This window comes from Pseudoliparis swirei, chromosome 21 (genome assembly GCF_029220125.1).
Source record: "Pseudoliparis swirei isolate HS2019 ecotype Mariana Trench chromosome 21, NWPU_hadal_v1, whole genome shotgun sequence".
NCBI lineage: Eukaryota > Metazoa > Chordata > Actinopteri > Perciformes > Liparidae > Pseudoliparis > Pseudoliparis swirei.
In genome coordinates, this window is record NC_079408.1 from 12089658 (window position 1) to 12117009 (window position 27352).

General features: G+C 46.3%; 3 protein-coding genes across 8 annotated transcripts; 2 read left to right on the top strand and 1 right to left on the bottom strand.

The window, feature by feature from the left end:
* Window positions 1–2243: 2243 nt before the first annotated feature.
* Window positions 2244–3844, bottom strand: si:ch73-335l21.4 (E3 ubiquitin-protein ligase-like). Its single transcript, XM_056443115.1, has 2 exons — window positions 3328–3844; window positions 2244–2577 (listed from the first exon to the last, which is right to left on the bottom strand). The coding sequence occupies exons 1-2, from the start codon at window positions 3797–3799 to the stop codon at window positions 2519–2521; spliced, it is 531 nt and encodes a 176-aa protein (XP_056299090.1). The 5' UTR covers window positions 3800–3844; the 3' UTR covers window positions 2244–2518.
* Window positions 3755–8643, top strand: si:ch73-335l21.2 (RING finger domain-containing protein). 6 transcript variants are annotated; one of them, XM_056443111.1, is made up of 4 exons: window positions 3755–3845; window positions 5251–5320; window positions 5826–5921; window positions 6192–8643. In XM_056443111.1, exon 4 carries the CDS (start codon window positions 7424–7426, stop codon window positions 8084–8086), a length of 663 nt encoding a protein of 220 aa, XP_056299086.1. In that variant the 5' UTR covers window positions 3755–3845; window positions 5251–5320; window positions 5826–5921; window positions 6192–7423; the 3' UTR covers window positions 8087–8643. The 6 variants fall into 6 exon arrangements, with proteins under 6 accessions (XP_056299086.1, XP_056299084.1, XP_056299085.1 ...); XM_056443109.1 differs by lacking the exon at window positions 5251–5320; XM_056443110.1 differs by lacking the exon at window positions 5251–5320 and having other exon boundaries at window positions 7338–8643.
* Window positions 8644–9981: 1338 nt separating this feature from the next.
* On the top strand, window positions 9982–26740 carry dvl2 (dishevelled segment polarity protein 2). Its single transcript, XM_056442772.1, has 15 exons — window positions 9982–10510; window positions 14795–14864; window positions 16652–16806; window positions 19775–19884; window positions 20090–20219; window positions 20657–20747; window positions 20876–20945; window positions 21057–21196; window positions 22026–22102; window positions 22195–22262; window positions 22351–22482; window positions 22794–22925; window positions 23733–23909; window positions 24232–24456; window positions 25151–26740. The coding sequence occupies exons 1-15, from the start codon at window positions 10350–10352 to the stop codon at window positions 25717–25719; spliced, it is 2307 nt and encodes a 768-aa protein (XP_056298747.1). The 5' UTR covers window positions 9982–10349; the 3' UTR covers window positions 25720–26740.
* The last annotated feature ends 612 nt before the right edge of the window (window positions 26741–27352 follow it).

Sequence of the window (27352 nt, forward strand, 5' to 3'; positions counted from 1 at the left end):
AACCATCGGAGATCTGGGTCGCCGTCCACACCGGCATCACTTTCAGGTAGCCCCGGCCGGGCTTCCTTAAATCCCGATGTAAAACCCCGATGCGTGCCCGGAGAAGGCGAGGCGTCGCCTTTGAGTGGCCCCTCAGTGGCAGTTGCTTTTCTCTGGCCGAAGCTATACTTTGGGGACACAGGAGGGTTCATGCTTGCGCTTTTGAAGGCCCTCCCTTTGTCGAAGCTGTACCCTCTAAGGTTGGTACTTTTATCGGAGCCACTGGAAGAGAGAGTCGGGAGCTCCTTCATAGCTCTCCATTGAGGATCGTCGAATCCTCGGAAGACATTGCTGTTTTTCGTGGCTTGAAGAGGTGTGGACGCATGCGACGATCCTCTCGTGGTCGCATTACCGACGAGAGATTTGCTGCCGCCGACAGCTGAGTTACCCGGGACATCTGCGTGAACTACAGGGACAAAACGTCCAGCGAAGGCGTCTATCCATGGAGAGATTCGAGCTGCGGGTCGATACCGAGTGAAACCCCCATGGGTCACATTAGCGTTACGATACAGTGGATTGGCATTATCGGAGCGATGTTGTACTTCCTTGGTTGGGACTTTTCTTTGTGGTTGTTGTCCTCTGGACATCGGCGGGGAAGAACTCCGATATCTACCAGTCTGAGACAAAAAAAGAGACGCAAAGTCATTTCTGGGAACTCGTCCTTTGAGGGGGGATTTCAGAGCTTCCTTGGCATCGCCAACTTCTGAAAGACGAAAGGGACTGGCAGCTTCTTTGTGAGAGGATTTTTTAATGATAAGTGGGTATGAATTATAAGAGAGAGGGCGGTAGCCGCTTGATGTGCTCGTTCCACTCTGGATACTAGTTGTTCCTGCTCGGGACGGTCCGTTATCTGGACTGTTGTTATTGGTACTAAAGCTATCTTTAGTTAACCGTAGCGGCTTTAAATGATGGTGAATGATTGACGATGCTTTTCTGTAAGTCCCACTGTTCTCAGTTTCACTGTTAGTTTGGAGTGATGGCGGGCCAGTGAAGAGGCGGTGGTGTTGTCTGTGTGGAGGGTACAGTGGTCTCAGGACAGTGTGCCTCACTCCATGGTCCACTTGGGTTGTTATGGAACTGGCTGAAAGAGGACAATGAAATAACAAAGTTATTCTTTCAAAGGCTATTTTTTTTACAATTGCTGCAACACTTTAATATTGCATGTTCATTTTAGTTAAATATAACCTGAAATAACCATGATTCATAATCAATACACTTTCAAATATGTCTATATAAAGTTGCTAAGAGTCTCTATATCACAAAGACTGTCACAACAAACTGCAGTAGATTGCTGGAGATCCTGGCAAACTCAACACTTTACTTTGTTTTCCCCTTGCATATTTAGTATTAGTATTAGTTTTTAGTTTTTTTTTTCGTATTTAGTTTTGTGTTTTATAATTATTTTTATTAATGCTCTGATGTGCACCGTTGCTGTGATTTTTGAAATTTATCCCACTGTGGGACGAATCAAGGTATATATCATATCATAAATTAGAATGTCTGTCATCATTGAGAGAAAGCTTTGTGGCTCCACCGAATAATCCTCATGACATTCATAAAACATTTCATAAAGAGGAGGACTAGGTCACTACAGATACCGGCCTGCCACTCACCTCTTGCAGCATCTGAACACAGGATGAACGGCATGACAGCTGCACAGACCAGCGCAAAAACAAACAAGAGTCTGCAGGGGAAAAGACAACGAAAACCACTGCAGGGATATTGTTGTAATGTAATGGGACTCATAAAGCAGTCAAACAATAATCACCAACCCCTTTTTTTCACATGCTATAGATTACATTTGCAAAAGAAAGCTTGTTTAATTGGTATTTACCTTGAGTAGAGAACATAAGGTCCTGACATGATGGGCAGCTTTTCCATGTGCCGTAGTGGTGTTGTCAATCCATGCGTTTTACTTGTCAAACACCTGATTCACGTTGAGCTCTGAGCTCTGCTGCTGCCCAGGAGGCTGATTGGAAGCAACGCCGTTCACCTGGCCTCAAGAAATACACCTCCCAGATCGGAAGGATGGTTTCCATTTCATGTCAAATACTTCTGAATTTATTGTGTATATTTATATAAATACATATATATATATGAATATATATTTTAATTTCTTTCAACTAAATTAAATATTTGCTTCCTGAGAATATTACTTTCCAACCCCCCCACCCCCACACACACACACACAAAGAAGCTTCAAATTGAGTTTTTCAAATTTTATTTGTCCTTAAATATGTACAAATATTTACAACTTAAATACATTCATAAGAATAAATATATACATTAGTCCATTGGCAATTCACAAGTTTTCCATTTGTTTCTGGTAGTCATCATTTAAACAAGCAATCAGGAAGTGGAGAAGTGGAATGTGTCAGCATGGTTTTATCATAATTATCACAGGTCAATGTTGGAAAGGAGAACCATTGGAAATAAATACAGTATCACATTAGTCGGGGTATCTGAAGTTGTGGACTCTTTAGAGCATGAAGCAGGCCATCATGGCGAAGTTCCTCAAGTCATCGTTGTTCATACAGACTGCAAAAGAAAAAAAGGGGCACATTAGAAACACATCTACATTTATCCACTATTTATTTCTCAAATATAACTTTTTCTTGATACAAAGCCACCAATTCATAACAGCTAGTTGTACTCATAAGTGGCACAGTTTACACACGAGCAAAAGCTGAAACTAAAACCACTAAGCTAAATATATATGTACTGCTATACTTCTACCCTCATGCATTTCAGAGCAATATATGGTTTGTTGTGTTTATTTAACGACTAGGCTATAGTTTGATTTTACAAACACATGATCAATTGATAAAATAAGAAGTCAGTGTTCTCCCGAGGCCCCATAACCTCACAGGTGCTGCTAATTACACCTGGTATTGAGGTGACGTCATAATGTACCAACGGCGACGATAAAAAGATGTGAATTGCACCACAATAAAATCGGAAAGCACACACAGTCCCAGAGAAATATGATATCTTTAATTATACTTTGAGGGTACAGACTGTTCCAGCCTATAGGTTATATAACACAACTAAACTAAATGATGGAGCTTTTATCATCTTTCAGGACCTTGAAGAGTCCATCATTTAAAACTCTGAAATATGCCATTTTGCATGGAGTATAGTCTACATTTACTATCGATACTTTAATGTTTATAGTCTAATTGTGTACTTTTACTCAAGTATGAATAAAAGCAGGACTTTTACACGTAAAGGAGTATGTTTACATTACTTTAAACACGTATTAAGAACCACAAACAGCGGCTGACTTACTTCCTCCGCCCCTCTGCCCGGAGTCCTTCCCACGAATCAACCGCCACACTTTCCGACTGCACCGCCGGAGCCTCCCGCCTCTGGAGTCCCGGGAGAAGTCGCTCTCCTCGGCTGGAGCCCGCGGAGGCGCCGGCTCCTCGTTGTCATCACTGCCGTCTCGAACGAGACTGTCCTCCTCCTCTTCTTTCACCTCCTCTTCCTCCTCCTGTCGGTCGAGGACTCCCGAGGCTATGAGCCGCTCCAGGATGCACTCGTCCACCCTCAGCTCGGCGCGGACCCGCCTCCCCTCCCCGGAGATGGACGTCGGGTGTCGGCACAGCGGGCAGACGATGAGCATGTCGGCTCCCCGGGGTCGAGAGAGGACCAGCAGGCAGCTCTCGCAGAAGCTGTGTCCGCAGTGCAGCTCCCTGGGACACCGGAGACCCGCGTTGTAGGTCCGGTAACAAACCCCGCACTCGTGCTCTGAGTCCATCCTGCTGGCGGTCTGCGTTACCCTCCGAGTCTCAGTGCCTCAAGAGGTGAGCGCTCCGGAGTTTATAACTCAGGGTGTGAGGACGTGTGTGTGTGTGTGTGTGTGTGTGTGTGGGAGGAGATCGGGAGAAACCGTAGTGGATGCAAGCCAAATAAACATATGAGTAATACAGTTACAAATATGCTACGAGTGATGCAATGAAACTCCACCAAAACACACACACCCCGAAAATTCGTGTATATCTTGTTTATGGACAATATGTATGGACACAATAGTGACTCTATCTGATGTTAAGTAAAAATGTTGCTTTATAAAAAGTTTAGGGTTCCCCATTATTATTATTTTAAGAAGTGCGACTTCTCCACAGCTGGTGTGGGTGGAGTGACGTCATCTCTTCCTCTCCATGGTAATCCCCAAACAAGTTATTATCAGTTCTTCCTGCACGAAGTCCTTTCATGGTGATATCCGCTGAAATCCTCGCCAATAATCACAAGCTTGGCCATTACTGTAAAAGGTATGTCACCCTGAACTCACTCAGTCTGAACATGATGCTATAAGGCTAAGAGTGGAATCTATAGACTTTTATATTATTACATTACATTACATGTCATTTAGCAGACACTTTTATCCAAAGCGATTTACAATAAGTGCATTCAACCTAGAGTACAAACTAAGAACAACAAGAATACAGAAAGTAACATTTCCTCAACATAGTCGAACTACAAAAGTACCATAATAAGAGCTATTTAAGTGCCACTGAAGTGCTAATCTGTGTTTTAATCCAGATATAGTCGGAAAACACTATATATATGGATCACCTTGTGATTGTAATGTTAAATGAATGATGGGGAACAAAATGTAAGTAATTGGTGAAAGCTAAACTGTATTTTAGACTTAATCTGAGGTTGTCAACAGACTGAATGAGACAAATCAGGTCAAATTGGTGACTTGTGCTCTCACAGGTTTCTTAACTGAGACGACACAAAGCAGGAATGTGCTTTAACAAGACTAACTATCATTTCAGCTTCTGCTGAACTTCAGAGTTTACAGAACAAAGAATGTGAATTCAGTCGACTATAATTTACCGTCAAATGTTCAAAAGAGGGATTTCTTCAGAAACAGGATGAACGCTCTTCCTGTTTTCCGCCTGGTGACCCCATGTCAGGTTTGTTTTCTCAACAGAAGGAACACTTCAGAAAAATGTGAATTGTTTGATTTATATTTGTCGCTGTTTAGAAAACATTAGTAAAAGGTTGAAATGTTTTACATCTGGTGGCTGTAAAACATCCCAACCCACACAGGAGTATTAAATTCACTGTGTGTCTGTTGCTTTCATAACTTCTGTCTGAAAGCCTAACATAAGTGCCACGAAGCCTCCCCACAGAGCACCAGGGCCACAGTCACCTCAGACGAACTCAAGCTCAGAACATTTCTTCTGTCCCATTCGTCAGCGGTTAGTCGGACTTCCTCTGTGACGTGGAGATGAAAGAAGCCGTGCGGCAAACTGGAAAACCATTCAAGGTATCACGTGTATCGGTTAATAATTATCCCACCGGGCTTTGAAATTGCACACAATGCGTCCCTGCAACTTATTTACTCTGGTTTTTTCTTTTCTAATTGACTCCAACTAGATTGGCCCATGGTTTTTAAATATGAAGAACAGATGTTCTTTTTAGATTAGATTAGATTAGATATTCCCTTTATTAGTCCCACAGTGGGGACATTGTAAGATAACGGCACCGGGTGCACATTAGAGCATTAAGAAAACACAATACTATATACTAATACTAAATATAGAGTCGAGTAAGTAGACTCCGAATCTGTCATTTTCTGACTTGTCCTGGTTACCGTCACATCCCCTGGGGTTTAATTACCGCTGAGCGCACCACGGAGACGCCTCACGGGGGACTCGGCGGGGAGAGGAGGACGAGTGACATCAAGTTAGTGGGAGCCAACACAGCAGGGCGAGCCTCAGACACGTCGCGGTGCGGGATATTAAGAACTTGAGTGGTCAATGTGCACACAGAAGATGGGAGAGAGACACCCGAGATGAGGAGGGGAGTGGTCGGTGAGGGGGGTCGGAGGCATCAGAGTGTGGACCGAGCAAAGGGGCGAGCGCTGGGTAAGTGGCTCTCTTATCTACTTCTGAGGTGTAAAGATGGAGGTGCCAGTTCCTCTCAATGTAATCTCAGTGTACCTGATGTGCGGGAGACAAGAGAGCTCGTTTATTTATACGGAGACGCCACTCAGAGCTGGTTTAACCATTATCCTTTCACAACAGGTTGTCATTCCTTATGTTGTGATGTGGGTTTTTTCCGAGGAGAGCAAAAAAACGCTTATTATTGGTGTAAATTATATTGAATTTCTTTATTTTTTGCTCCTGATTCTTTAGTAGACGTGTGAAAGAAAAGGTGCTGCCATGGATCAATTCAAAGGAGACCCCCTCTGCTAAGCAACAATCCCCCGATGAGTGATCTGGGGTGTTGTTCCATGGGAGAAACTGCAAAAAAAAAAAAAAAGTGTCAGTAAAGCAAATATAACACTTTGTTTTAAAAAAAGAAAAAAAGAAAAGAAAAAAAGAGCCAGCAGCTAGTTGCCGAGGGGAAACGAGGCTAATATGTTAAAAAACTGAAGAATAAAAACAAGCTGTGAGGTTTAGACGTAGTAGATGTATTTACCTTCAAACTCAGCCTGGCTAACTTTCTCCCCCGTTTCCTTTCATTATGCTAAGCTAAGCTAACTGGCAGAAGCCCTCTCATGAACGAAGTAGCATCAATCATTTGTATCTAACTCTCGGATGGAAAACTTTTTGTCTACCAAGCTCAGCAGCTCACACTTAACCAATGTCCTCTTTTCTTCTATGAAGTTGGCAGACTTGCATTAAATGCATTAAAAAAAAAGACTATAAATAGACTTTTATTAGTCTCGGGTAAAGACAAAGCTATACCAAGAACTTTGGGATGATACATTTTACACAAGCGTCCTTCCCTATAGACATCTTTCAAACTCCATGCTGTCAGTTTCTATCACAAGCTGACTTCAAACATTCTCTGAGTCTAAGCCGAGATCGATGACATCATCTGGGTTATTTTCTCGAATAACAGCTTTTTTTCAGACTGAATAATACTCACTAAACTTGGGAAAGTGGCCCTTTAAAAAAAATAATAAGTTGAGTGGAGAAAAGTGGACGTGCACACACACATGCAGATAGAGCGACTTATTGCTTCCTTTTACAGATTTTCTGAGGTTTTTTTTAACGACATGATCCGAGTGCGCAGGCCAGCACACACTCCATGGGCTCGGGGTGATCGTGAGGCGGTGGAGAGGGAATGGTTAGACGGTGTGGTTAAACGGCTGAATGCTATGACTCATGGGCTGTGGAATCTGTTCATAAAACTTGGAAGAAACAAAGCTTCGTCCCAGAGAGAGAGGAAGAGAGGAAGTGAGAGAGGGAGAGCAGATCTTTGCATTAAAAAAAAAGCCCCATCAGCCTCTGGGGGTTCTATTAGGCTTAGTTAAGGTTATTTTCTCTTCACAGATTTGACCATCTTCTGAAGATTCCTCCACAAGTTTCATCTTGCCGTCACCGAGCACCCAACTCCACTCGCCCTCCCTCTCATCCCCATGACGGGGGGTGTTGTCCCACCTCCCCAGAAGGGGGACCCAGCTCCTCCAGAGCCGAGCCTCAGCACCACCCCTGCGGAGCCCACGGACGTGGAGTGTCCCATCTGCTACCAGGAGTACAACCAGTACAACAAATGCCCCCGGATGCTGGATTGCCTCCATGTTTTCTGCACCGAGTGCCTCCAGAGGATCCAGCTCTGTCCCAGTGAGCCCCTCGACCCCGGCAGCACGCCAGCCATCCCCTGCCCCCTGTGCCGCCACCTCACCCCTCTGGAGACAGGCGATGCCCTCTCCTTGCCCTGCAACTCCCGCATCCTGGCCAGGCTTCCCCCCGTGGCCTTCCGCCTGCCCGTTGCCATGGCAGCGCGCCTGGCCACCGTCACCCAGAGAGTGGTGCTCTCTCTGGAGGGCGACGGCAGAGACGCCCGCTTCATCATCCTGCCCACAGTCAGCCTCCGGGTGCAGCAGATGCACCCGGAGGCCGTGCCGTGCGGGCCGTACGGCGCGGCGTCGGGCCTGGCGGGCGACGAGGAAGTCTTACAGCAGAGCAAGAAGACGCTGTTCTGCGTGCAGCTGCTGGCCGTCACCTTCTGGGTGCTGTTCGTGGTCACCTGCGTGTCCGTGGTGGTGTTCGGGCCGCACTTCTTGAAGAGGAAACTTTAAAAAAAGGAAGAGGATTTTTCTCCTTTAAAAAAAATAGCAGATATGGTTTTAGGGTGATGAGTCACATTTTAGAGAAAATACAACACCGTTGTTTTCAATTATATTTTATTAAAGATATTTTAACCAACGTGGTCCCAACTCAAATTATACTTAATGTAAGTGGTGTATATATATATATATATATATATTCACCACTTACACATCCTGACTCACTGTACTGCATATTTCATTTCTTTCATTAATAATAGATTGATGAAGAGTTCCCTCTAGTGGTTTTTCTGGTAAATGTAAATATAATATTACACCCTAAATATGCTGTCTTCTCTAAGGTTTCATGAAGTTTCACTCTCTGTGCTTGTTATGATGCAGCTGAAGACTGTCCTGCCAATGCATACTTTGAATAAAGCTGCTTTTCGTCACATATATGTATACTGCTTAAATGTGTTTAAATCACCAAAGATTTGCACGGGTAAATAATAGTGCTTATTTGTTTCATCATATATGGATTGATGTGTCTCTTTTGTGGTGGAAATTAAAGCAAACATATTTTAAACGTATGTGATACACAAAGTCTGCTTTTGCTTGTTTGTAGTAATTTAGACAAATAAAATAATTTGATTTAATGTTGATACAGTGCCCCATTATTACCTATCCAAGATCGGTAATAATGGACAACCTGCCTTAAGAACTCTATTATTTCAATTTATATTTAATTGCTATATCCCAAATATATTTGCAGGTCATTGAAGTACATGCAAACCAGCTGTGTGCAATGTTCGTGGGACCTTTGGGACCTCTAAGGCTCCGGGAGCCGGGCTGCCCGGTTCATTAACGATGCGTATACTTCAACATACCTTCTACTTTTTACTCAATTGTATCTATCTAAAAGCTGTAGTTACAAATGTTTGAACATAAAACATAACAAGTCTGGTAACATAAGTGTTTAATGTACAGTGTAACAACTAGGTGGCTATATGTAATAATTAATTGTGGACATAATTTGTATTACTCATGGCTAAGATCCTACAAATATAGATATAATAATTTATATTTGTTTTCAGTGGTGAAAAGTAACTAATACATTCACTTAAGTAGTTATTTTACAGTATTTGAGTATTTCCGTTTTATGATAATTTAACTATACTACACATTTGCAAATAGTGTACATTTTACTCCAGTACATGTATTGTTGAGCCTAAATAAAATGGTTACTTTGAGAATTTAGATTATCAATGCAAAAAATTAACGTAACCTAATAAATCCTGATTTTAAATAAAATTAATTAATTAATACAAAATGTAATAAATGATGTCAACATTAAGGTATCAATAATAATGATCCAGCCATATTGTGAAATAAACACATATATATAATATATATGATATATATATATACGTATATGTATATATATATAATATATATATGTATATCTATTTGTTTAGATAAAATATGATATTTTTAGATGTACTATAGTGTAAAAAATACTTGTTATAAATAAATGTCCTATATATATGTGACTTTTATTTATATATATATACATATATATGTATATAATATATATATATATATATATATATATACATATATATATATATATTTGTTTGGACAAAGTATGATATATTTAGATATACTGTAAAAATACTCTTTATAAAAATAAATAAAAGTCCTATATATATATAATTATTACTATAGTATTTTTTACACTATAGTATATCTAAATATATTATACTTTGTCCAAACAAACGTTGACGGTGGAGGTGGTATAAAGAAAACGTAAAAAAAGAAGAAGGGGGTGTGAGGGGGGGGGTAACGTGTTTACGTCACGCGCCGCGTAGGCTCGCAAAAAGTGGTGAAAAGTTTTCAGACCCCCCCCTCTCTCTTCTCCCCTGTATGTTTTTGTTGGGGGAAAAAAAAGAAAAGAAAAAGTTAGTTGGTAGTTAAACTCGGTCGCGTGAATGTGGCGAGTCCGTCGTGTTTCGGCCCCTCGGTGACGATGCGGCGCAGCGAGCGGAGTCTACTCGGGTAAAGTCGGACGGCGAGCAGCGTCTCGAGCAGCGTTACGTCCTCTGGCTCGGACCGGGGGGAAAAAATCTCAGTGGCCATCATCGTTTCACCTCTGCCGCCTCGTTAGCCACCGAGCAGCTAGCTCCGCCGCGGGCCAGCTACCCACGAACCGAACGCTCCCTCGCGGGGACTTCCAGTCTTTTTTGGGGGGTGTGCGTGTGTGTGTGTGTGTGGGGAGAAGAAAAAGGCGACCGCGGAGATGGCGGAAACTAAAATAATTTATCACATCGACGAAGAGGAGACGCCGTATTTGGTGAAGATACCCATCGCTGCCGAAAATATCACCCTGCTGGATTTTAAACAGGTCTTGAACAAACCGAACTACAAATTCTTCTTCAAGTCTATGGACCAGGACTTCGGGTGAGCTGCTGTGGTTTTATCTTTCCTTTTTATTTTAAAGAGAAGAGCTTGTGTGTCTTTAGCATGTATCAGGATGCAAGCTGGTAAAAAGTTACTTTAAAAAAAAGTTGGAAAACAAAACTTTTTTTTTTACTGTATAACGAGTAAGTAACACTGGAATCTCAGCTATAATATAATAACCGGTCATAAAAAAAAGCATGCATGCCTTTTTTTTCTCTTTCTTTTTTTAAAATCGTGCAATCCTATCTCGAGACCGGCTGTCGTGTATTTGTCCCAGAAGGAATCGCTCGTGGAGGAGGGATACCACTTGAATGAAGCCCGGTCGCCATTCAACCAACACGTCCCCTAATCTGAAAGAGCCAAGTTATCACGACCAGCGATGAATATTCAAGTGTTTCTATAAATAATAAGTGTTTTTGGAGGCTGGGACGTTCCTTAGAAAACATCATCATTAGAAAGGGGAGGAATTCCCTGTCCCTGCTACTTTTCTTCTTCCTTCCCCTAATCCTCATCCCTCCCTCCCTCCTGCAGTCCATCATCTTGTGAAATCCTCGCCTTTTCTTTCTCTCGGGACTGAAGCCGTTTTTTTGTCTCTCTTCTTTAACTCGTTGGCCTGCCAGCCATCCTTTCATTCCCTGGCTTCCTCCCTTCCTCTCCCCTTTTTTCCCCAATCCACTCCTCCCCGAAAGAGCCGTCTCCTCTCAATCAATTGATCTTGTTTTCTTTCTGTAGTCTGTCGTAGCTGCTGTGCATTTTCCTGCAGAAGAATGCACTGTTTGTGGTTGGTTCTCCCAGCGAGACCCTCGGGGCTCCTGCCGAATGCTTCGTCGTCTCGGATGAGGATTTAAACCGGGCTGTCTGCCCTCTTTTTCCTCTTTTGGATGGCACCATCGGCGCCTGTGCCAAGGAAGCTGCAATATCGGCCCCGAACACCGAGATGAAGTGGAGGAGGCTGCTTTTCATTAGGCCTCCTCGGAGCTGGCAGGCCGACGCTCCACGGCCCGATCTGTTGACTGCAGAACAACAACACCAGGAACACACGCGTAGAGATGTTCGTTTTTTTTAGAAAATCTGCGTTGAGCGAGTGTAAAAGATACTCGGCATCTGGGTGATTAGTGGTGTAATCGTCCAGTCCAACCGCAACAATGCGTTGATTGGCTAATATTTCAGGTATTTAACGAGTGAAAAATGCAGTTTCCCCAAATACGGGCTTGGTTTTTATTAGTTGGTTTCACTGTAATCGATTCTCGGTCTTAGTATGTAAGCAATGTTCTTGCATGACTTTGGGCTCTGGGAGTTTTGTGTTTGGCCTCCGACAGTTTGTAGACTTCCCAATTTTATAAAAAAAGTAGCCTGTACATCGTGGAAATGTTCATTAGTAGCCCTAAAGAACATATCGAATTACCAAATGAGCTCTTCTCGTGTAAATGAATTAATTTGAGTGCATGGCCACTGTGATTGCACATAGTTATTCCTAGGGGCTGCAACTTGTCTGATTAATCTTATTTCCTTGATTTGTAGTTTGGGCTGATGAAATGTACATTTCTAGTCATTTGGCTCGTAGCGTTTCCACGGCTAGACGCTCCCCTTGTGTCTCTATGATGTCATAGAGGTCAACACCACAAACACGACCTCCAAAATGACCGTACAGCTAAAAGTAAACATTAGAAAAGTTTGATTTGATAGGTGGACCTGATACACTGGCAACTGTGTGTGTGTGTGTGTGTAAAGCTCTTTTTTTTGTTTACACTCCAATGTCTCCATTCATAGTTTGATCTTGAGTCGGTCTCCCCACAGTCACCATGTAGTTTCCCAGTCGGCGGTCTAATTAGCCGCGTGGCCCTGTGTAAGCGGACGGGCCACGTTGAGAGGCTGTTGGTGGTTTTCCAAAGGTGAAATTAATTTCCACTTCTCAAGAGAGCCACCCACTCGGCAGAGCGCAAACCTTTAAATTCCTCGACCTGGCATCACACACTCTCGTTTGAATACCTCCAGTTCAGATAAAAAAAACATTCAAACATAGCTCAGACTCAGCTGTCCAATCAAAGCAGGGACGTTTACCCCCCCCCACCTCCTCCTGCCCAGGAGAGTGTGTGTGTGTGTGTGTGTGTGTGTGTGTGTGTGTGTGTGTGTGTGTGTGTGTGTGTGTGTGTGTGTGTGTGTGTGTGTGTGTGTGTGTGTGTGTGTGTGTGTGTGTGTGTGTGTGTGTGTGTGTGTGTGTGTGTGTGTGTGTGTGTGTGTGTGTGTGTGTGAGATCCGCAGAGCAGGCCGGTGCTGGGAACCTGGGGCTGGACGGAGGCCATTTGCCGGGTGTTCAGGAGCTTCCACGGGTTGAGGGAGTGGGGCCGTGTTTACTCGGGGGTCGTTGGATATACGTCTGTGTGTGTCTGCTGGAAATGGGGCTGAGGGAGCTGCATCCGTCTGATTTATTGTTAGAAAGGCGACGCCGTGTCGAGTGTGAAGGATTTCATCGTAGCAAGAGACCGAGGGGCGGGGGGGTTGGTTTATTAAATCCAACGGGCCTCTGCATATCTCAAGGTTGTCGGTGCGTTCTCGAGGCATCTTGGAGTGTGTGTGAAATGATCCCCGACCGGCCGCTTGTTTGTTCGGGAGGCCGAGGAATGAAGACGACGGCGCTCTCGGGGGAAGAATGTCGCATCTGTTCATCCGCCGACTGCCGTCGGATGAATCCAATAGATTTAAAGACGGGAATTAAAAACTAGTTCGGTAGCCACACGCAGCTCTTAAATGCTGCGTGCCCCCCCCCCCCACCGGTGCGCTCAACAATCTGGCCGTACGCTGCTCACCGATGAAGCTGGAAAAGGGAGAACTTTTGAAGGAGTTGGAGCAGTCAAGTGTCCCCGTGTGAAGCACTGTGGCCCAGCCCCTGTCAACGTGTGTGTGTGTGTGTGTGTGTGTGTGTGTGTGTGTGTGTGTGTGTGTGTGTGTGTGTGTGTGTGTGTGTGTGTGTGTGTGTGTGTGTGTGTGTGTGTGTGTGTGTGTGTGTGTGTGTGTGTGTGTGTGTGTGTGTGTGTGTGTGTGTGTGTGTGTGTGTGTGTGTGTGTGTGTGTGTGTGTCACAGCTGAGGCCAAATGTTTGTCTTTCTGACGAACATGGAGGAAAACTACAGAGCAGGGAAGGCTCGTCAGATGGATGTGTTGCCTCTCCGGAGCTTTGGCCATGTGGACACTGAGATGTTGTTGTTGTTGTTGTGTGTATCCAATTTGCGAAGCACATCTAGTTGACCGGCGTGTGTAATTTGTCCAGGAGGCACAAGCAGAAAGTGTTTGTCTTTAGCTCATCGCCGTGACGGGAGAAATTCCTTCTGTCACTTGACGGTGGAAGCAAATGAACGGTTGTGTGTGTGTGTGTGTTTATTCATAGCGTCGTGGTTTTCGGGGTTGTTTTGGTTCTAGATTTACTCTACAGTGATATAATTGCGCTCTCATTACAAGTGTACTTATTCTTTACGATGCAAATTGAATGAGCGGTTGCGTTGGCCGGCCAGTGGCGCGTGGCCTGAAGCTCAACGTTTACGTTGGCGTTGCTCAACCGGCGTCTCGTCGGGCTGATCCATAAAACACCTGGTGGCACGTATGCAAGGAGTACGGCGAGCGAACAAGAACGGCTTGTCGGAGCATTTGAGAACCGAGCCCGGCGTTTGATTTGGTTCAGCCCGGCATCGTCGCTGCCTTCTGTCTGTTATGTAACGAGCCAGGCGGGTAAACTATTTAATCAGAATCAGAAACCGTTTTATTGCCAGGAATGTTTACACAAACGAGGATTTTTTTTGGCGGAATGTGCAACATTTAGACATGACAAACGACAATCAACGCGACAGCAACAGTGAACTTAAGTATAAGATAAAGATAAAGTGCTCGGACCACAAATAACGTTAAAGTGTTTAGGTGTGTGTTTCAAGTGACGTGTGTTTAAGTTGAAAGTGCATGTTAAAGTGGCATGGCCGGCCAGGAGGGAAGAAGAAGGAGGAGGGAGGAAGAAGAAGGAGGAGGAGGGGGAAGAAGGAGGAAGAGGAAGGAGACTCGAACAGGGAGTGACCAGGGTGGGAGGGGTCAGTGACAATCCTCCTGGCCCGCTTCAGTGACCTGGAAGTGAACAGGACCTGGAGAGAAGGCAGATTGCAGCCAATAACATAACATAATACCGCTGCAGTTTCTCTTTACGACCAGACCGAAACCCGCCGCGCCGCGTTCAACCCGCCGCGATGTCGTGAGTACCTGCCGAGCCTCACTGTCTCTCTCTCTCTCTCTCTCTCTCTTTCAGGGTGGTGAAGGAAGAGATCTCCGACGACAGCGCCAAGCTGCCGTGTTTCAACGGCAGAGTGGTTTCATGGGTAAGAAACGATAAACCTGTCGCATATGTAAACGCCGTATATCCAGATTCCCCCGCTGACGCTTACTCTAAATCAGTAAATGACCTCATTTCGAATAATTTCCCGCTGAGGCTTCTGTGAAAATGTCCAAACCCGTGAAAAAGTCGGCCGACCTCAGCCGCCAGAGGCTGTTCTCAGAAAACCACGCTTCCTCTTCCTGTGCATTCCCCCGGACTCCCCTCTGACTCATGACATTAAAAGCAGCAATAAAACAAAAGTCATTAATTTCAACCCGGAGCCGTGAACGTGGAGGGGTTGGGTATCGTGTTGCAACATCGTAAACGCTGTCCTGGTCGAGGAGGGTTTGGTCAGGAAGCTGGCGACGGTCAACTGGAAAGAGTGGAGCGGCTGAAGGCAGCCAGACGAGAGAGGAGGAAACGACACGAGAGGAATCCTCAACACACGGTGAACCTCTGCTTCCATTGGACTTCTGGTCTGGCCCCGCCTCTTATTTTGATTCATTCCACGACAGCGTTGTTAAAATATTCACACACTAGTCTAATCTCTAAAGTCATTTTCTCACTTTTTAACGATACCATTGAAGGTGTTTCACAAAAGACGAGAAAAAACTAATGAATCTAAATTGCACAAGAGCCAAGAGGGGAATACATTACTGACTCTTGTCAACTTTGGCCTTAGATTTTGTGCCCCCCCCCCCCCCCCCCAAATCAAGTTATCCCCATCAAGTATCTCGGACTTTATTATGACTTTACTTAAGATTTACTTCAAAAAGTGAAATGCCTGTAAAGACGAGAGCTTTTTAGACTTTCCCCCCGTCTTCTTGACACGTTTGGACAGTTTATTTAGATGACTGGACGTAACACAGAACTATATTCTCGCTAAAGCTTTTCCGGACAATTCACAAATGTGCCGGTTGCCAGGCGGTTTTTCCATACTTTCCATTTCTCCACCAGACGTGCCCCCACCGCGGCGCGAGTTACAGTCGAACAGAGGCGAAACACGGGGGCCGAGATGAGCAGGGTCGAGGCTGAAGCATCTGCTAAGTGCATAAGGAGGAGAGGAATTAAAAGAGGGGGGGAGGGGAGGGGGGGGACGACGACAAAGCTCCGAGACCAGAGGGACTGATATGTGATCTGCAGGCCAAGATGGATGAAGGGATCCCAGAAGACGAGTGTTTCATAGTCGCGTTGCTATTAGCGGGGAGGGGGAGGGGGAGAGACTCCATCGGGCTGAGTTATTTTGACGGGGAATGCACGGCTTGTTTAGGTGTGCTTTCAGCAGTGTGTGTGTGTGTGTGTGTGTGTGCTTTTCCAAACGCAGCCCCTCAACAACACACAGCATTAGAAGACTCTTTCTTTGTTCCGCTTTAGCCACATCCGCCCTGTGGGAGGGGCCACAGCTCCGTCTTGTCCCCGTCCTGCGTGCGTTTTCTCCTGCTTTCGTGTAATTGGAAGCCGTCCGGTATCCATCCTAATCGCCGCGGTGTGTCGCCGCGGTGTGTGTCTGCGCGGTTTTGTTGCCTGAATGAGGAGAGATGGGTTAAGTGTGGGATAACGTTTCAGTTTGCCCCGGAGACGTCCACCTGAAACGGGCGCAGTGTTTGTGTGTCAAAGTAGTTGACATCGTACCCGCTTCTCCTCCCCGCTCCTTCTTTTCAGTCTCGTTCCCCCCCCCCGCCCTCAGTTGTGTGCCAATTTCTCTCCACATCTTTTCTCTCTCTTTTTTTTCTTCTTTTCGTATCTCCTGATCTTTTTTGGTCTGTTGATCCATTTTCCTTCTCCTTCCAGTTGGTGTCTTCGGACGCTCCCACAGCGGAGCCCCCGGTGGCGGTGGTTCCTCCCGTGGAGACGACGGCCCAGCCTTCGCCCCCACCCCCGCCCCTCCCGCCCCCGCCTGCAGAGAGGACCGGGGGCATCGGGGATTCCAGACCGCCCTCCTTCCAGTAAGCGAAGCGCACGCTCATTTGAAACCCACCTTGCGCCGTACATTCGCCGAAAGAGAGGCGTCGCCGGGCCAAGAACCGTCTCAAAAAACTCTCCCGCACTTAAATATACACTCGAGAGCTTCTCCCACAGCTGTAATGTCGATGCCGTATCTTTTCCTGAATATCTGCTGCGCTCCCGGTGTCACGTTGCTACAAGAATAGCGAGAATATACTACAGCTCATTTGAACCCGATCTCACGACAGCGGCGCGGTCTGGGGGAAGCTCTCCGGACATTAAACATTCACACGGGCGTGGTTTTTTAATATGTGCGTTATTGGCTTTCACTGAGAATTTTGTGTGTCTTTTTAATATCTTAATGTTGAGGATTTAGAATACAGTTTTATTGCGCGATCCATCTGTACCCACATGTGGGAGAATGTTTCTTTAGATGCTAAATCCTATGTTCACCAGCTCGTTGCTTACTTTGTCTGTACAGTGCTGGACAGGAAGCCACGCTTAATAGAGCTTTTATTTTGAAATGACACGGGTGAGAATTTTTAATCAAAACTTTAAATCTGTGAACTGTAAAACCAAAACAAGAAGCTTTTGGAGGCTCAACACTCTCTACTGAGTAAAGGGTAACCGCCGAGTCGGGGGGGAAGTTTTCTTTGTTTTTTTATACTACAAACTTCCACATGACACGCAGCCACTAGAGCCGTCGTTCCTGGACCAACGGTGAACATCTCGTCCCCCTGTGAAAGAAATAACGCTCCTCTAGCCTTTAGCATCCGTGCTAACCTCCTAAAATGAAAACCTTGTAGTGTCCAAAACAAACGAAGTGAGTATTTTAAAATAGGATCTTTCCGTCTCTCTTGCCTCGGCGAGACGGATGTCGTCTGGTTCTTTAAGTTTGAGTCGGGGTCAGATGGAGTTCACACACCCTCCCTCGTGTCTGGAGCTCGTCCTGTTCGTCTCTTCAGGACGGTCGCCTGATGGATTTTAAATCGAATTTCAAATGAATCCATTTCCCCCTTTTGTACATTTTTTTTATTCCAACAAACGTGCGGTTTGCAGCCGGTAGAGGATGAACCGCTCTCCGGTTTCTTTTCCGCGCTGCGTTTTTGGAGCCGGAGCGACGCTGGAAAATGAAAAGGTTATTCAAATTGTAGGGTCTTTTTTTCTTCTTCCTTTTCATCTTTCTCTCATCGTGCACCACGAGGCGTGCTCCGTCTTCCTGTGTAATCAGCATATTTGTCAGGGCGCTAATGGTCCTGAAGTCGGCCGCCCTGCGTGTCGCTACACGCCCATTGGTCCGTCGCCAGCTGCCGGTGTGACCCGTGTTCTCACGGCGTCAAACGTGGCAAACATCTGCTGATGCTCGCTTATTATGAGTAGGACTCTAGGCTTACGGTAGATGCAAAGGGTCTATTGGCTTGATATCTATCTTATACAAGAAAAGAAAGATGTTTCTCGTACATATTAATATCAGTTGGGCTACACACGCCTGCAAACTATTTATTTATTTATAATTCACTACCTGGGGACAGCAAAGCATCCTCTCCTCCATTAATCAGTAGATTTCTGCGCCTGCACCGAACAGACTGCAAATAACATCTGACTTTGGATATATATTTATTTTTTCCGTTGCTCCTCAACAAACGAGATAATAGAGACGTGCGCGTGCCGCTCGGTAGATGAAGGAAATGTGGCTGCAAAACAAAAATCGACAAATAAGATGCAAACGAGATGCAGTGCAATCACAAACAGGAAGTGCAATAATGTAAACGATAATAAAGTGTAAATATAAAAACGGCGTGTGTAAATATGTTACACAAAGTGATGAACAGTGACATGTGCTGTCTGTTGTGTAGTAAAGTGAGGGAGGCCATGAAGTGACAAGTACTTTAAACTTTAGTTTAGTTTGTTTGACAATAAATCACACGACGACAAATGTCACGGTGAAGACTTTATTCGATATTATACCAACAAACAACAATTACCTGCTAGACCAACCACTAAAGTACGATGGACTTCCTGTTCTCACAGTGAGCGGCTTGTTGTGGCCGTGCTCGCACCTGATGGGTCACCTGATGGGTCACCTGATGGGTCACCTGATCTGGTGCGTGTCGCTTAAAGCTTCAGTTTCAAATATTATTTCGATACAATTTATGTTATATCATTATCTTGTCACTTCCGTATAGTTTTTTGAGACAAGCGGCTCATATTGTTTTAAAGTGTGCTGAATGCTTTTTAGCATTCTGTAATATCTCCTATTTATTGTGCTTTTATTCCCATGTGTTTCATGTGTGTGTTTGTGCGTCTGCAGCGTAAACTTTTTAATTGACCCCGTTTAGATGAAAACAAGTTATTTTTTAAATGTATTCATTAGAGTTTACACTTTCACACAAGTTGAACAAATGATGACGAGTGAAACATAATGCATAACCTCAATCCAGAGTTCATGAGTCATATTGCCATACTTTCACTGAATATTTGCATTTTGTAATTTTTTTTATTTTACATTTATTTAACCAGGAAATGCCTCATTGAGATTAAAAATCTCCTTTACAAGTGTCCTGGCCAAGACGGCAGCAGTAGCTCATCACACACATGTTCAGACAATACAACATTAAACAGTGACACACAATATATATATTTAAAAAAAAGATAATCTTTTAGATCACAGCATGAATAAAACTAAGACTCAAGTCATCATAACCCAGTTCACACAGGAGCACACACCTCAGTCAAAGAAAAGATCTACAACCAGATGAACCTCCAACTCGACTTGTTTTGGTCTTCTCTAAACTGTCCGTAAGCATTTTATCAGCGTGGATGCTTAAGTATGTTTTTAAAGTCCTACGACACGTTCATTGTTTATTATATGAACACCCCATCTGGACAAATAGATGAACCCTTGGTGCATGAAGCCCGTTGACGTTCCCTCTCTTCCTCACCGTGCCGCCTCCTCCTCGTCTGTTCCAGCCCCAACGCGACGGGCAGCGTGGAGACCCTGGACGACCAGACTGAAACCGAGTCTGTCGTCTCCTTCCGGAGGGAGAGGCCTCGGCACAGAGACGGCATGGAGACGCACGGTAAGCCAGCGCGCCAATGCACAAATGTTTTTTCTCTCTCTATGACCGCGGTCTGGCACGCCGCCAACATCCAAACAATGGAGACGTGATCCAATCGGCGATGTCGAGGAGCGAGGAATGTTTGTAACCTACGAGGAAAAAGGAAGACGAACGCCGACTCGAGCAAACACGAGAGTTCACGGCGGACTCCTTCCCTTCTTCCCAGGGCCTCGCATGAACGGCCAGACCCGCCTGGAGCGCCACCTGGCGGGGTACGAGAGCTCCAGCACGGTGATGAGCAGCGAGCTGGAGACCACCAGCTTCTGCGACTCCGAGGACGACGACACCATGAGCAGGTGAGAGGTCGACGGGGGGGAGAGGAGTCTGAGACACGCGGTCAGGAACATCATCATCGTGCTGCAGAAATAGCATATTCAGCTATTTTAGACACCCGATTATACGTTCATGCGTTTGCTTGAATTCATGCATCGATTTTATAGAGAAGACGATCCAGTTTTTTATATTAAATGATTAATATAACTGATTTAAATATCTCTATCTGAGTGTTTCTAGCTTTTTGGAAATGTTGGTTTGATGTATAAAGCTCTGGTGCCTTTTCTGTTTAAAAAAAACCTATTTTTATTTGTCTGTTAATGAGATTTTATAGAAATTATTGAGATCTTCCTGCACATTTAGACCAGAGTGGGAGATGACATTTCCAAGAGTCCCTCATTATTTCCGCGGGTGCTCCAGGTTCTCGCTCGTCACCTTTCGTTGACCTCTGACCTCGTAGGTTCAGCAGTGCGACGGAGCAGAGCACGGCCTCTCGGCTTCTCAAGCGCCACCGCAGACGCAGGAAACAGCGCCCGCCGCGCTTGGAGAGGGTGTGTACCACCTGACTGCTCCGACTTCCCACGTTTCGCGGGGCATTGAAGGGGTCTGCTCAGACGTGGCATTTCTGTACGTGCGCAACTCCGATGGTCATTGAGTGTTTTTTTTTAATCCCCCGCAGGCCTCCTCCTTCAGCAGCGTGACGGACTCCACGATGTCCTTGAACATCATCACCGTCACTCTCAACATGGGTCTGTGAACTCCTGACGTGTTCTCGCCTGGAACATATTGAACGCATGAATCAGAACCGTGGTTCCGTTGCTGTGCGGAGCGTTAACTCTCTTGGGGTTTCTCCGCGACAGAGAAGTACAATTTCCTGGGCATCAGCATCGTGGGCCAGAGCAACGAAAGGGGCGACGGAGGCATCTACATCGGCTCCATCATGAAGGGCGGAGCTGTGGCTGCAGACGGGCGCATTGAGCCCGGGGACATGCTGCTGCAGGTGAGGAAGCAGTCGGGCTTCATGCCGGATCAAAGTGGTTCTGGATTCTGGTCCGGCTCGTGAGATGCATTTGGGGATCTTTACCAGCTCAGAAACCATGTTGGTAAAGTTCATTTTTATTCATGTGTGCTGAGATGCATGAAATGCAAATGAATTAAATCGGGGTTTATGTGTTCGACTGCAGCAAAGGTTTATTTAATTTAATTGATTAATCACCTGGTTTCTAAAATGACAAATAGTGAACATTTCCATTGAGCGTTTCCTTAAAAAAAAGCCTCAGATTGTTTGTTTTGTCTCACCAACAATCTGAAACAGACAATAACAACAACTGAAGAAGGGCACTCTGAGGGCGAGTCTCTCTCGCTCTCTCTCGCTCTCTCGCGCTCTCTCTCGTTCTCTCGCGTTCTCTCTCGCTCTCTCGTGCTCTCTCGCTCTCTCGCTCTCGGATCTTGTTCTCTCGCCAAATTCTGCGCTCTCGTTCAATCTCGTGCTCTCTCTCGTTCTCTCTCTCTCTCTCTCTCTCTCTCTCTGTGTTAACGTTAGTCAAGAGTAATGTGTCTACCCGTCCTGTGATTTGGATCTGACCCCAAATCTAATGCGTTTCTTCCCGTGATGCTCCATCCTTCCAAGTCTCATTAAAATCCGGCCTGTATTTGACCCACAATGCTGCTGACAGACACTCCTTGGTGGAGATGAGACAAAAAAACTATATATACATGGTGAAAGACTTTAGTGATTCATTGATGATCAAAACATCTGCCCATCAATCGACTACTCATTGTATCCGTACTTATGTCATAATGAAACCGTTTGTCTCTTTCTCTAAAAGGTGAATGACATCAACTTTGAGAATATGAGTAACGACGACGCGGTGCGGGTGCTGAGGGAGATCGTACACAAGCCAGGGTGAGTTGTTTCGTCCTCGCATTGTAAACGCCATCGGACGAGCTCTTTGAAGGGCGTTCCGGTGGTTCTCCTGACCCTTCGGTGTTGTCCAGGCCCATCATCCTGACGGTGGCCAAGTGCTGGGACCCGTCCCCCCAGGGCTACTTCACGCTGCCGCGCAGTGAGTGCACAGCCGCCGTTCACGCCGTGCCGCGTCGGGCCGGTCGCCGTCGGTAACGGGTCCCCTCTTCTCTCCTCCACCTGTGCAGACGAGCCGATCCGACCCATTGACCCGGCGGCGTGGGTGAGCCACTCCGTCGCCATGACCGGCGTCTACCCGCCCTTCCCGGGCAGCTCCTCCCTCAGCACCATCACCTCCTCCTCCGTCACCGAGACCGAACGTGAGAGCTCCTTCCCCCTCCGCGCGCCGTAACCCACCTCTCCTCCTCATCCTCGTTCCTCTCACATCCACCCAAAACTCGTAAAGCGCTCCGTCCTTCACGGTTTCATCGTTATTGTAACGCGTGTTCTCCCCGTTTCAGCCTCCTTCTGTCTCTCTGTGTCTGCTGCTTTCCTGCCTTTTGATCTCCACCTCAAAGTTACATTCCTCGCCTCCTCGTTTTGACCCCGAGTTCACCTCCTTTGGTTAATCCTTCACTTATCCACGGTTCCTCTCTCGCTTCCCTCACATGCCCGTCTGTCTCTTTTCCAGGTTTCGATGACTTCAACTTGTCGCTGCACTCTGACATGGCGTCTGTGGCCAAGGCCATGGCCTCGCCCGAGTCCGGCCTGGAGGTCAGGGACCGCATGTGGCTTAAAATCACCATCCCCAACGCTTTCCTGGGTAAGACGCGTCGGTCACGTTGACGCTCTGCGCCTCGCGGGACGTTACAGGGCGGCCGTTATGCTCTCAGAATTAAACCCGTGAAGTGCGTCTGTTGAATTGGAATCACCTGCAACTGAATCACAAGGAGCCGTCACGTCACTATTTGTTTATCGATGTTGTGCTTCTTGAAATTAGAGGTTTTCTTTCTTTAATTTCTGCTTTCAACATGCATTTCACAAGACTTTAGTAATAACGGAGCTTCTTGCTGAGCTGCATGAGTACTTCAGGCGTCAGGCCACCAACGCCGCCCACTCAATCCCAAAAGCCAGGAAATCACAAGATTTTGTTTTCTATAACCAAAACAGACCAAAACAACACTTGTTTTGAGAATGTCAGAGGGAGGTGTTTAACGGACTTTTCATAAGTGGTTCTTTGTCGTGTCTTTCGAATGGTTACGCTAAATTCCCCCTGAAAAGTATTTCCTGGGAACAATAAAGTTAACAGATTTATTGCATACGGATATCGCGGGTTTAGCTCATTAAAATGCATTTGTCTTGTGTGCTCTGTGTTGTTACACTGAAAATATAAAATGAAAATACTCCACAAATAGTTTTTCAAATAGTTGTATGTGGAATATTATTGTATTCATCTATATAATATAAAACATCCCTTTTTAGTTTTTCATGTGTATCTATTTTAGTAAACATTTTTTTATAGATACTATACATTTATTTGACTTTCTTCTTGTGAAGAATACAGTGACTCTGTCCCAGATATCTCCTTTTGGGGGGATTTAAGCTCCGCCTTCTCTCATCCATCCGCCAGGCTCGGACGTGGTGGAGTGGCTCTTCCACCACATCGAGGGATTCCAGGACCGCCGCGAGGCCAGGAAGTACGCCAGCAACCTGCTGAAGGCCGGCTTCATCCGGCACACCGTCAACAAGATCACCTTCTCCGAACAATGCTACTACGTCTTCGGAGATCTAAGCGACTGCGAGAACTGTGAGTCACCGGGGAGCCTCGGCTTCAGAGGCCGACTCGGATCGGTCGGCGGGAACGTGGCTCTCTAATCCCATTTGCACACAGCGGTGGCTGTGATCACGTGAACGCTTCACTTTTGGAAGGGTTTCTTTCATGAGCTGCCAGCCCTGATCTCTGACGCTGCAGGAAGCGCGTCGCAGCGAGCCGAGGGAAACCCGGCGACGTGTCCACACGCCGTCGCGGTTGTCGCACGTTGATCTGCTCTCGGGCGCTGTCTGGCTTTCCCCGATTCCCGAAGCGCACGACTTCTAAACATCCCTTCTGTTGTTCCTCTCCCGCCCAGACATGGCCAACCTCTCCCTGAACGACAACGACGGCTCCAGCGGGGCCTCGGACCAGGACACGCTGGCCCCCCTGCCCCTCCCCGGGGCCTCTCCCTGGCCCATGATGCACACCTTCCCCTACCAGCCCTACCCGACACACGCCTTCTCCAGCCAGCCCCCTCCGTACCACGAGCTCACCAGCTACAGCTACGCCCCCGGCAGCACCGGCAGCCAGCACAGCGAAGGTGAGCCGGCATCGAACCGCCACGGCGATTAGGAAACGACAAATGATGCGTATTTACGGATTGATCTCTCCAAATTTGCTCTTTGATAGTCTCCAGTGCGTAGACGGAGGAACAACTGTGTCAATTATTATTCATTCTTTGGTGATGCAGCTGTGAGCAAAGACTGTTGAGACGAGTGTATTTCTCTTCGACCAAGTCTGTAGCGTGTGATGTGAATAAATCAGCGTTTACTAATAAAATACCCTGACACAGTATTAAATATGGGAATCGAAGTATCCATTGTTTTGGGAACCATATTACAGGGAGAAAGAGTGACGTCTGTTGGATTTTCCTCTCATGAGTCGTCCTCCTCTTTGGCAAAGAGCTGAAGTCGTGACGTCCTGCGCCGGCCTTTAAAACACCGTCTGTGAGCGAGACGTCACGGATGAGCGAGGCTCGGTGCCGGGCTTGATTTTTTAAATTGCCGTAGTTTAAAATGTCAAAAGAAATTTGAGTTCACTGCCAAAAGAAGGATAAACTGTGTAATATTTTGTTGAATGCTGTTAAAAAAAAACACAGTTCAGCGTCTTTAAAGTTTGACTAAATGTTTATTTTACAAATGCATGAAGGATAAACGGTCTAAAAAGGACATTAAAGCTCAAATCCGTTTGCATCTTTTCTAACCGTGCCCCCCCACACACACACACACACACAGGGAGTCGGAGCAGCGGGTCGACGAGGAGCGAGGGCGAGCGCCGCCGCAGCACCAAAGGCCCGGGCAGCACGGCGGGCGGCGGGGAGAAGTCCCCCTCCGGCGTGGGCGTGGAAGGAGGCGGGGCCGACTCGCGCTCCGGCAGCGGCAGCGAGTCGGAGTACTCCGCCCGCGGCAGCCTGCGGCGCGGCCACGGCTCGGCCGCCCCCAGCGAGCACAGCCACGCCTCCTCCCAGCGCTCCCACCACCACCACCACCGCATCCCCCAGCAGCCCCACATGTCCCCCTACCCGCCCGGCATCCTCCCGTACAACCCCATGATGGTGATGATGGTCCCGCAGCACCCGCACCCGGCCATGGCCGCCGCTCACGCTCTTCCTCACGCGCAGCAGATGATCGCGGGCCCCATGCACCCGACTCTAGCGCCGCTGCCCTCCTCCACCCCGGGGGGGCCCCCCGGCGCCCCGCCCACTCGCGACCTGGGCGCCGTGCCCCCGGAGCTGACCGCGTCCCGCCAGTCGTTCCACCTGGCCATGGGGAACCCCAGCGAGTTCTTCGTGGACGTCATGTAGCTCCTCGGTGTCGGCGGAGCGGCCGTTCATGTGAAGTCGGGGTACGGCCGGGTCGAGGGCACTCGTTACAAATTTGGCGAGAACAGGGTTTAACACTGACAAAGACGACGACGAGTAACGCGGGATGCGGTCTGACGGTTTGTCGACACATTTCCTCTTCTTAAATTCCACTACATAACGAGTTATTTTTAAATTCAGAAAGACCAGTTCTACTTTCTCATCTCCGCGGTGAGCTCGTTTCTCCTCCAAAAAAAGCAAACTTTCAGTCCTAGATTTCGATCGCCTCCCGGAGCTGCTCGGCAACCCCCGGCTTTTTTATATCCTCAAAACCACAACGCTATATTATTAGGAAGGGAAACGCCTTCTCAAACGGAGCTTTCCATCCAGGAGGCGCACGGCCCACAGCGTAACACTAGAGGGCGCCAGGTACACCGCGTACCGAAAGGATGCAATCCTGTAGCACCTGGTTCATCGCGCCTGATTGGCTGGCAGCACGCGCATCGAGTGCCTCACTCTTTTAGAGACATCTTCACACTCCAGGTACATAAAAAAACGACAAATTTAGTTCCCGCATTGTTTGACAATGATCTCCTGTATATATCTACGCCTCCTCTGTAAATGCAACAATACACAACGGCAAGCTCTAATGTGAAAGAGAAAATAGGTCAAAAGATGTCAGGCGGACGTGTGTTTGGTCATCACTGAGTCGGCCTCGTCGTCAGTAACTCTGAGGCGTAACGGTACAACATGCTAAGAGGTACTTTATGATTACATACCGTGTGTCTTAAGTTACTGTGATCCAAATGCCCCGTGCTTATTTTTATGTAACTGACTCGCATTATTCACCCATTTCGTTTTTTGTATGAGTGACTATATAAATCATGTATAACCGAACTATTAAGGTGCTAAATGAAGATTCAACATATAAAAAAAAGAAATGGAAAAAAAGAATGACATTGTTTGATTTCATATCGCCACCTTTGTTTGTGTACTTGAGAATAAATTTGATACTTACATACTGTCCAGACTTCATCATTTTAACAGGGGGGGAGGGATTAAAAAGTCTCTTTGTGAATATGAAACTTTAGTAACAACTTTTGTGTTGTGTTGTTGCCCTTCTTAGTTTATGTAAAACAATATATATAAATCAGCATAAAACTGTTTTATTTCTATGATTCATAAGGCAGCATATATATATATGCTACTGCCTGTGTTAATGCCTCTTCATGGAGTTAAATATTTGTGGGGCAGCAGACGTGTAACTTTTTATTGTTCAGGCACTTCAGTAAAAAGCTTCAAGAAAACATGAAATGTTCCTCAATGAGTAATTATGCCACATTACAATAACTTCTCAGAAACCAGAATTATTTTCTTACTCCAAAATAACCAAACTCACCGGTGGGTCGTCTTTCAGTTTGACCCCGAATCACAAACACACCGTCACATCCTTCTGTGCATACTGTCTGTCAGTCTATTATTATTATTATTTCTAAATCAGGAAGATATGATTCTTTTTTTTCCCGGTGACGAAACCTGCGTGGAGGAGAAGGAGAGCCGTCAGGGTGGTGCCCCCGCCTCCCCGCTGTGGCGCCGCCGCCGCAGACGGAGGACTCAAAGGTCACCGTAACCCCCA

Bases quoted from the DNA above. Each gene is read 5' to 3' on its own strand.
- si:ch73-335l21.4 (XM_056443115.1), bottom strand. From the start codon at position 3,799: ATGGACTCAGAGCACGAGTGCGGGGTTTGTTACCGGACCTACAACGCG. The intron at 2,578-3,327 runs GTAAGTCAGCCG...TTTCTTTTGCAG, and splicing joins CGGGCAGAGGGGCGGAGGAA to TCTGTATGAACAACGATGAC.
- si:ch73-335l21.2 (XM_056443111.1), top strand. From the start codon at position 7,424: ATGACGGGGGGTGTTGTCCCACCTCCCCAGAAGGGGGACCCAGCTCCT.
- dvl2 (XM_056442772.1), top strand. From the start codon at position 10,350: ATGGCGGAAACTAAAATAATTTATCACATCGACGAAGAGGAGACGCCG. The intron at 22,103-22,194 runs GTGAGTTGTTTC...GGTGTTGTCCAG, and splicing joins GAGATCGTACACAAGCCAGG to GCCCATCATCCTGACGGTGG. The intron at 22,483-22,793 runs GTGAGAGCTCCT...TCTCTTTTCCAG, and splicing joins CTCCGTCACCGAGACCGAAC to GTTTCGATGACTTCAACTTG.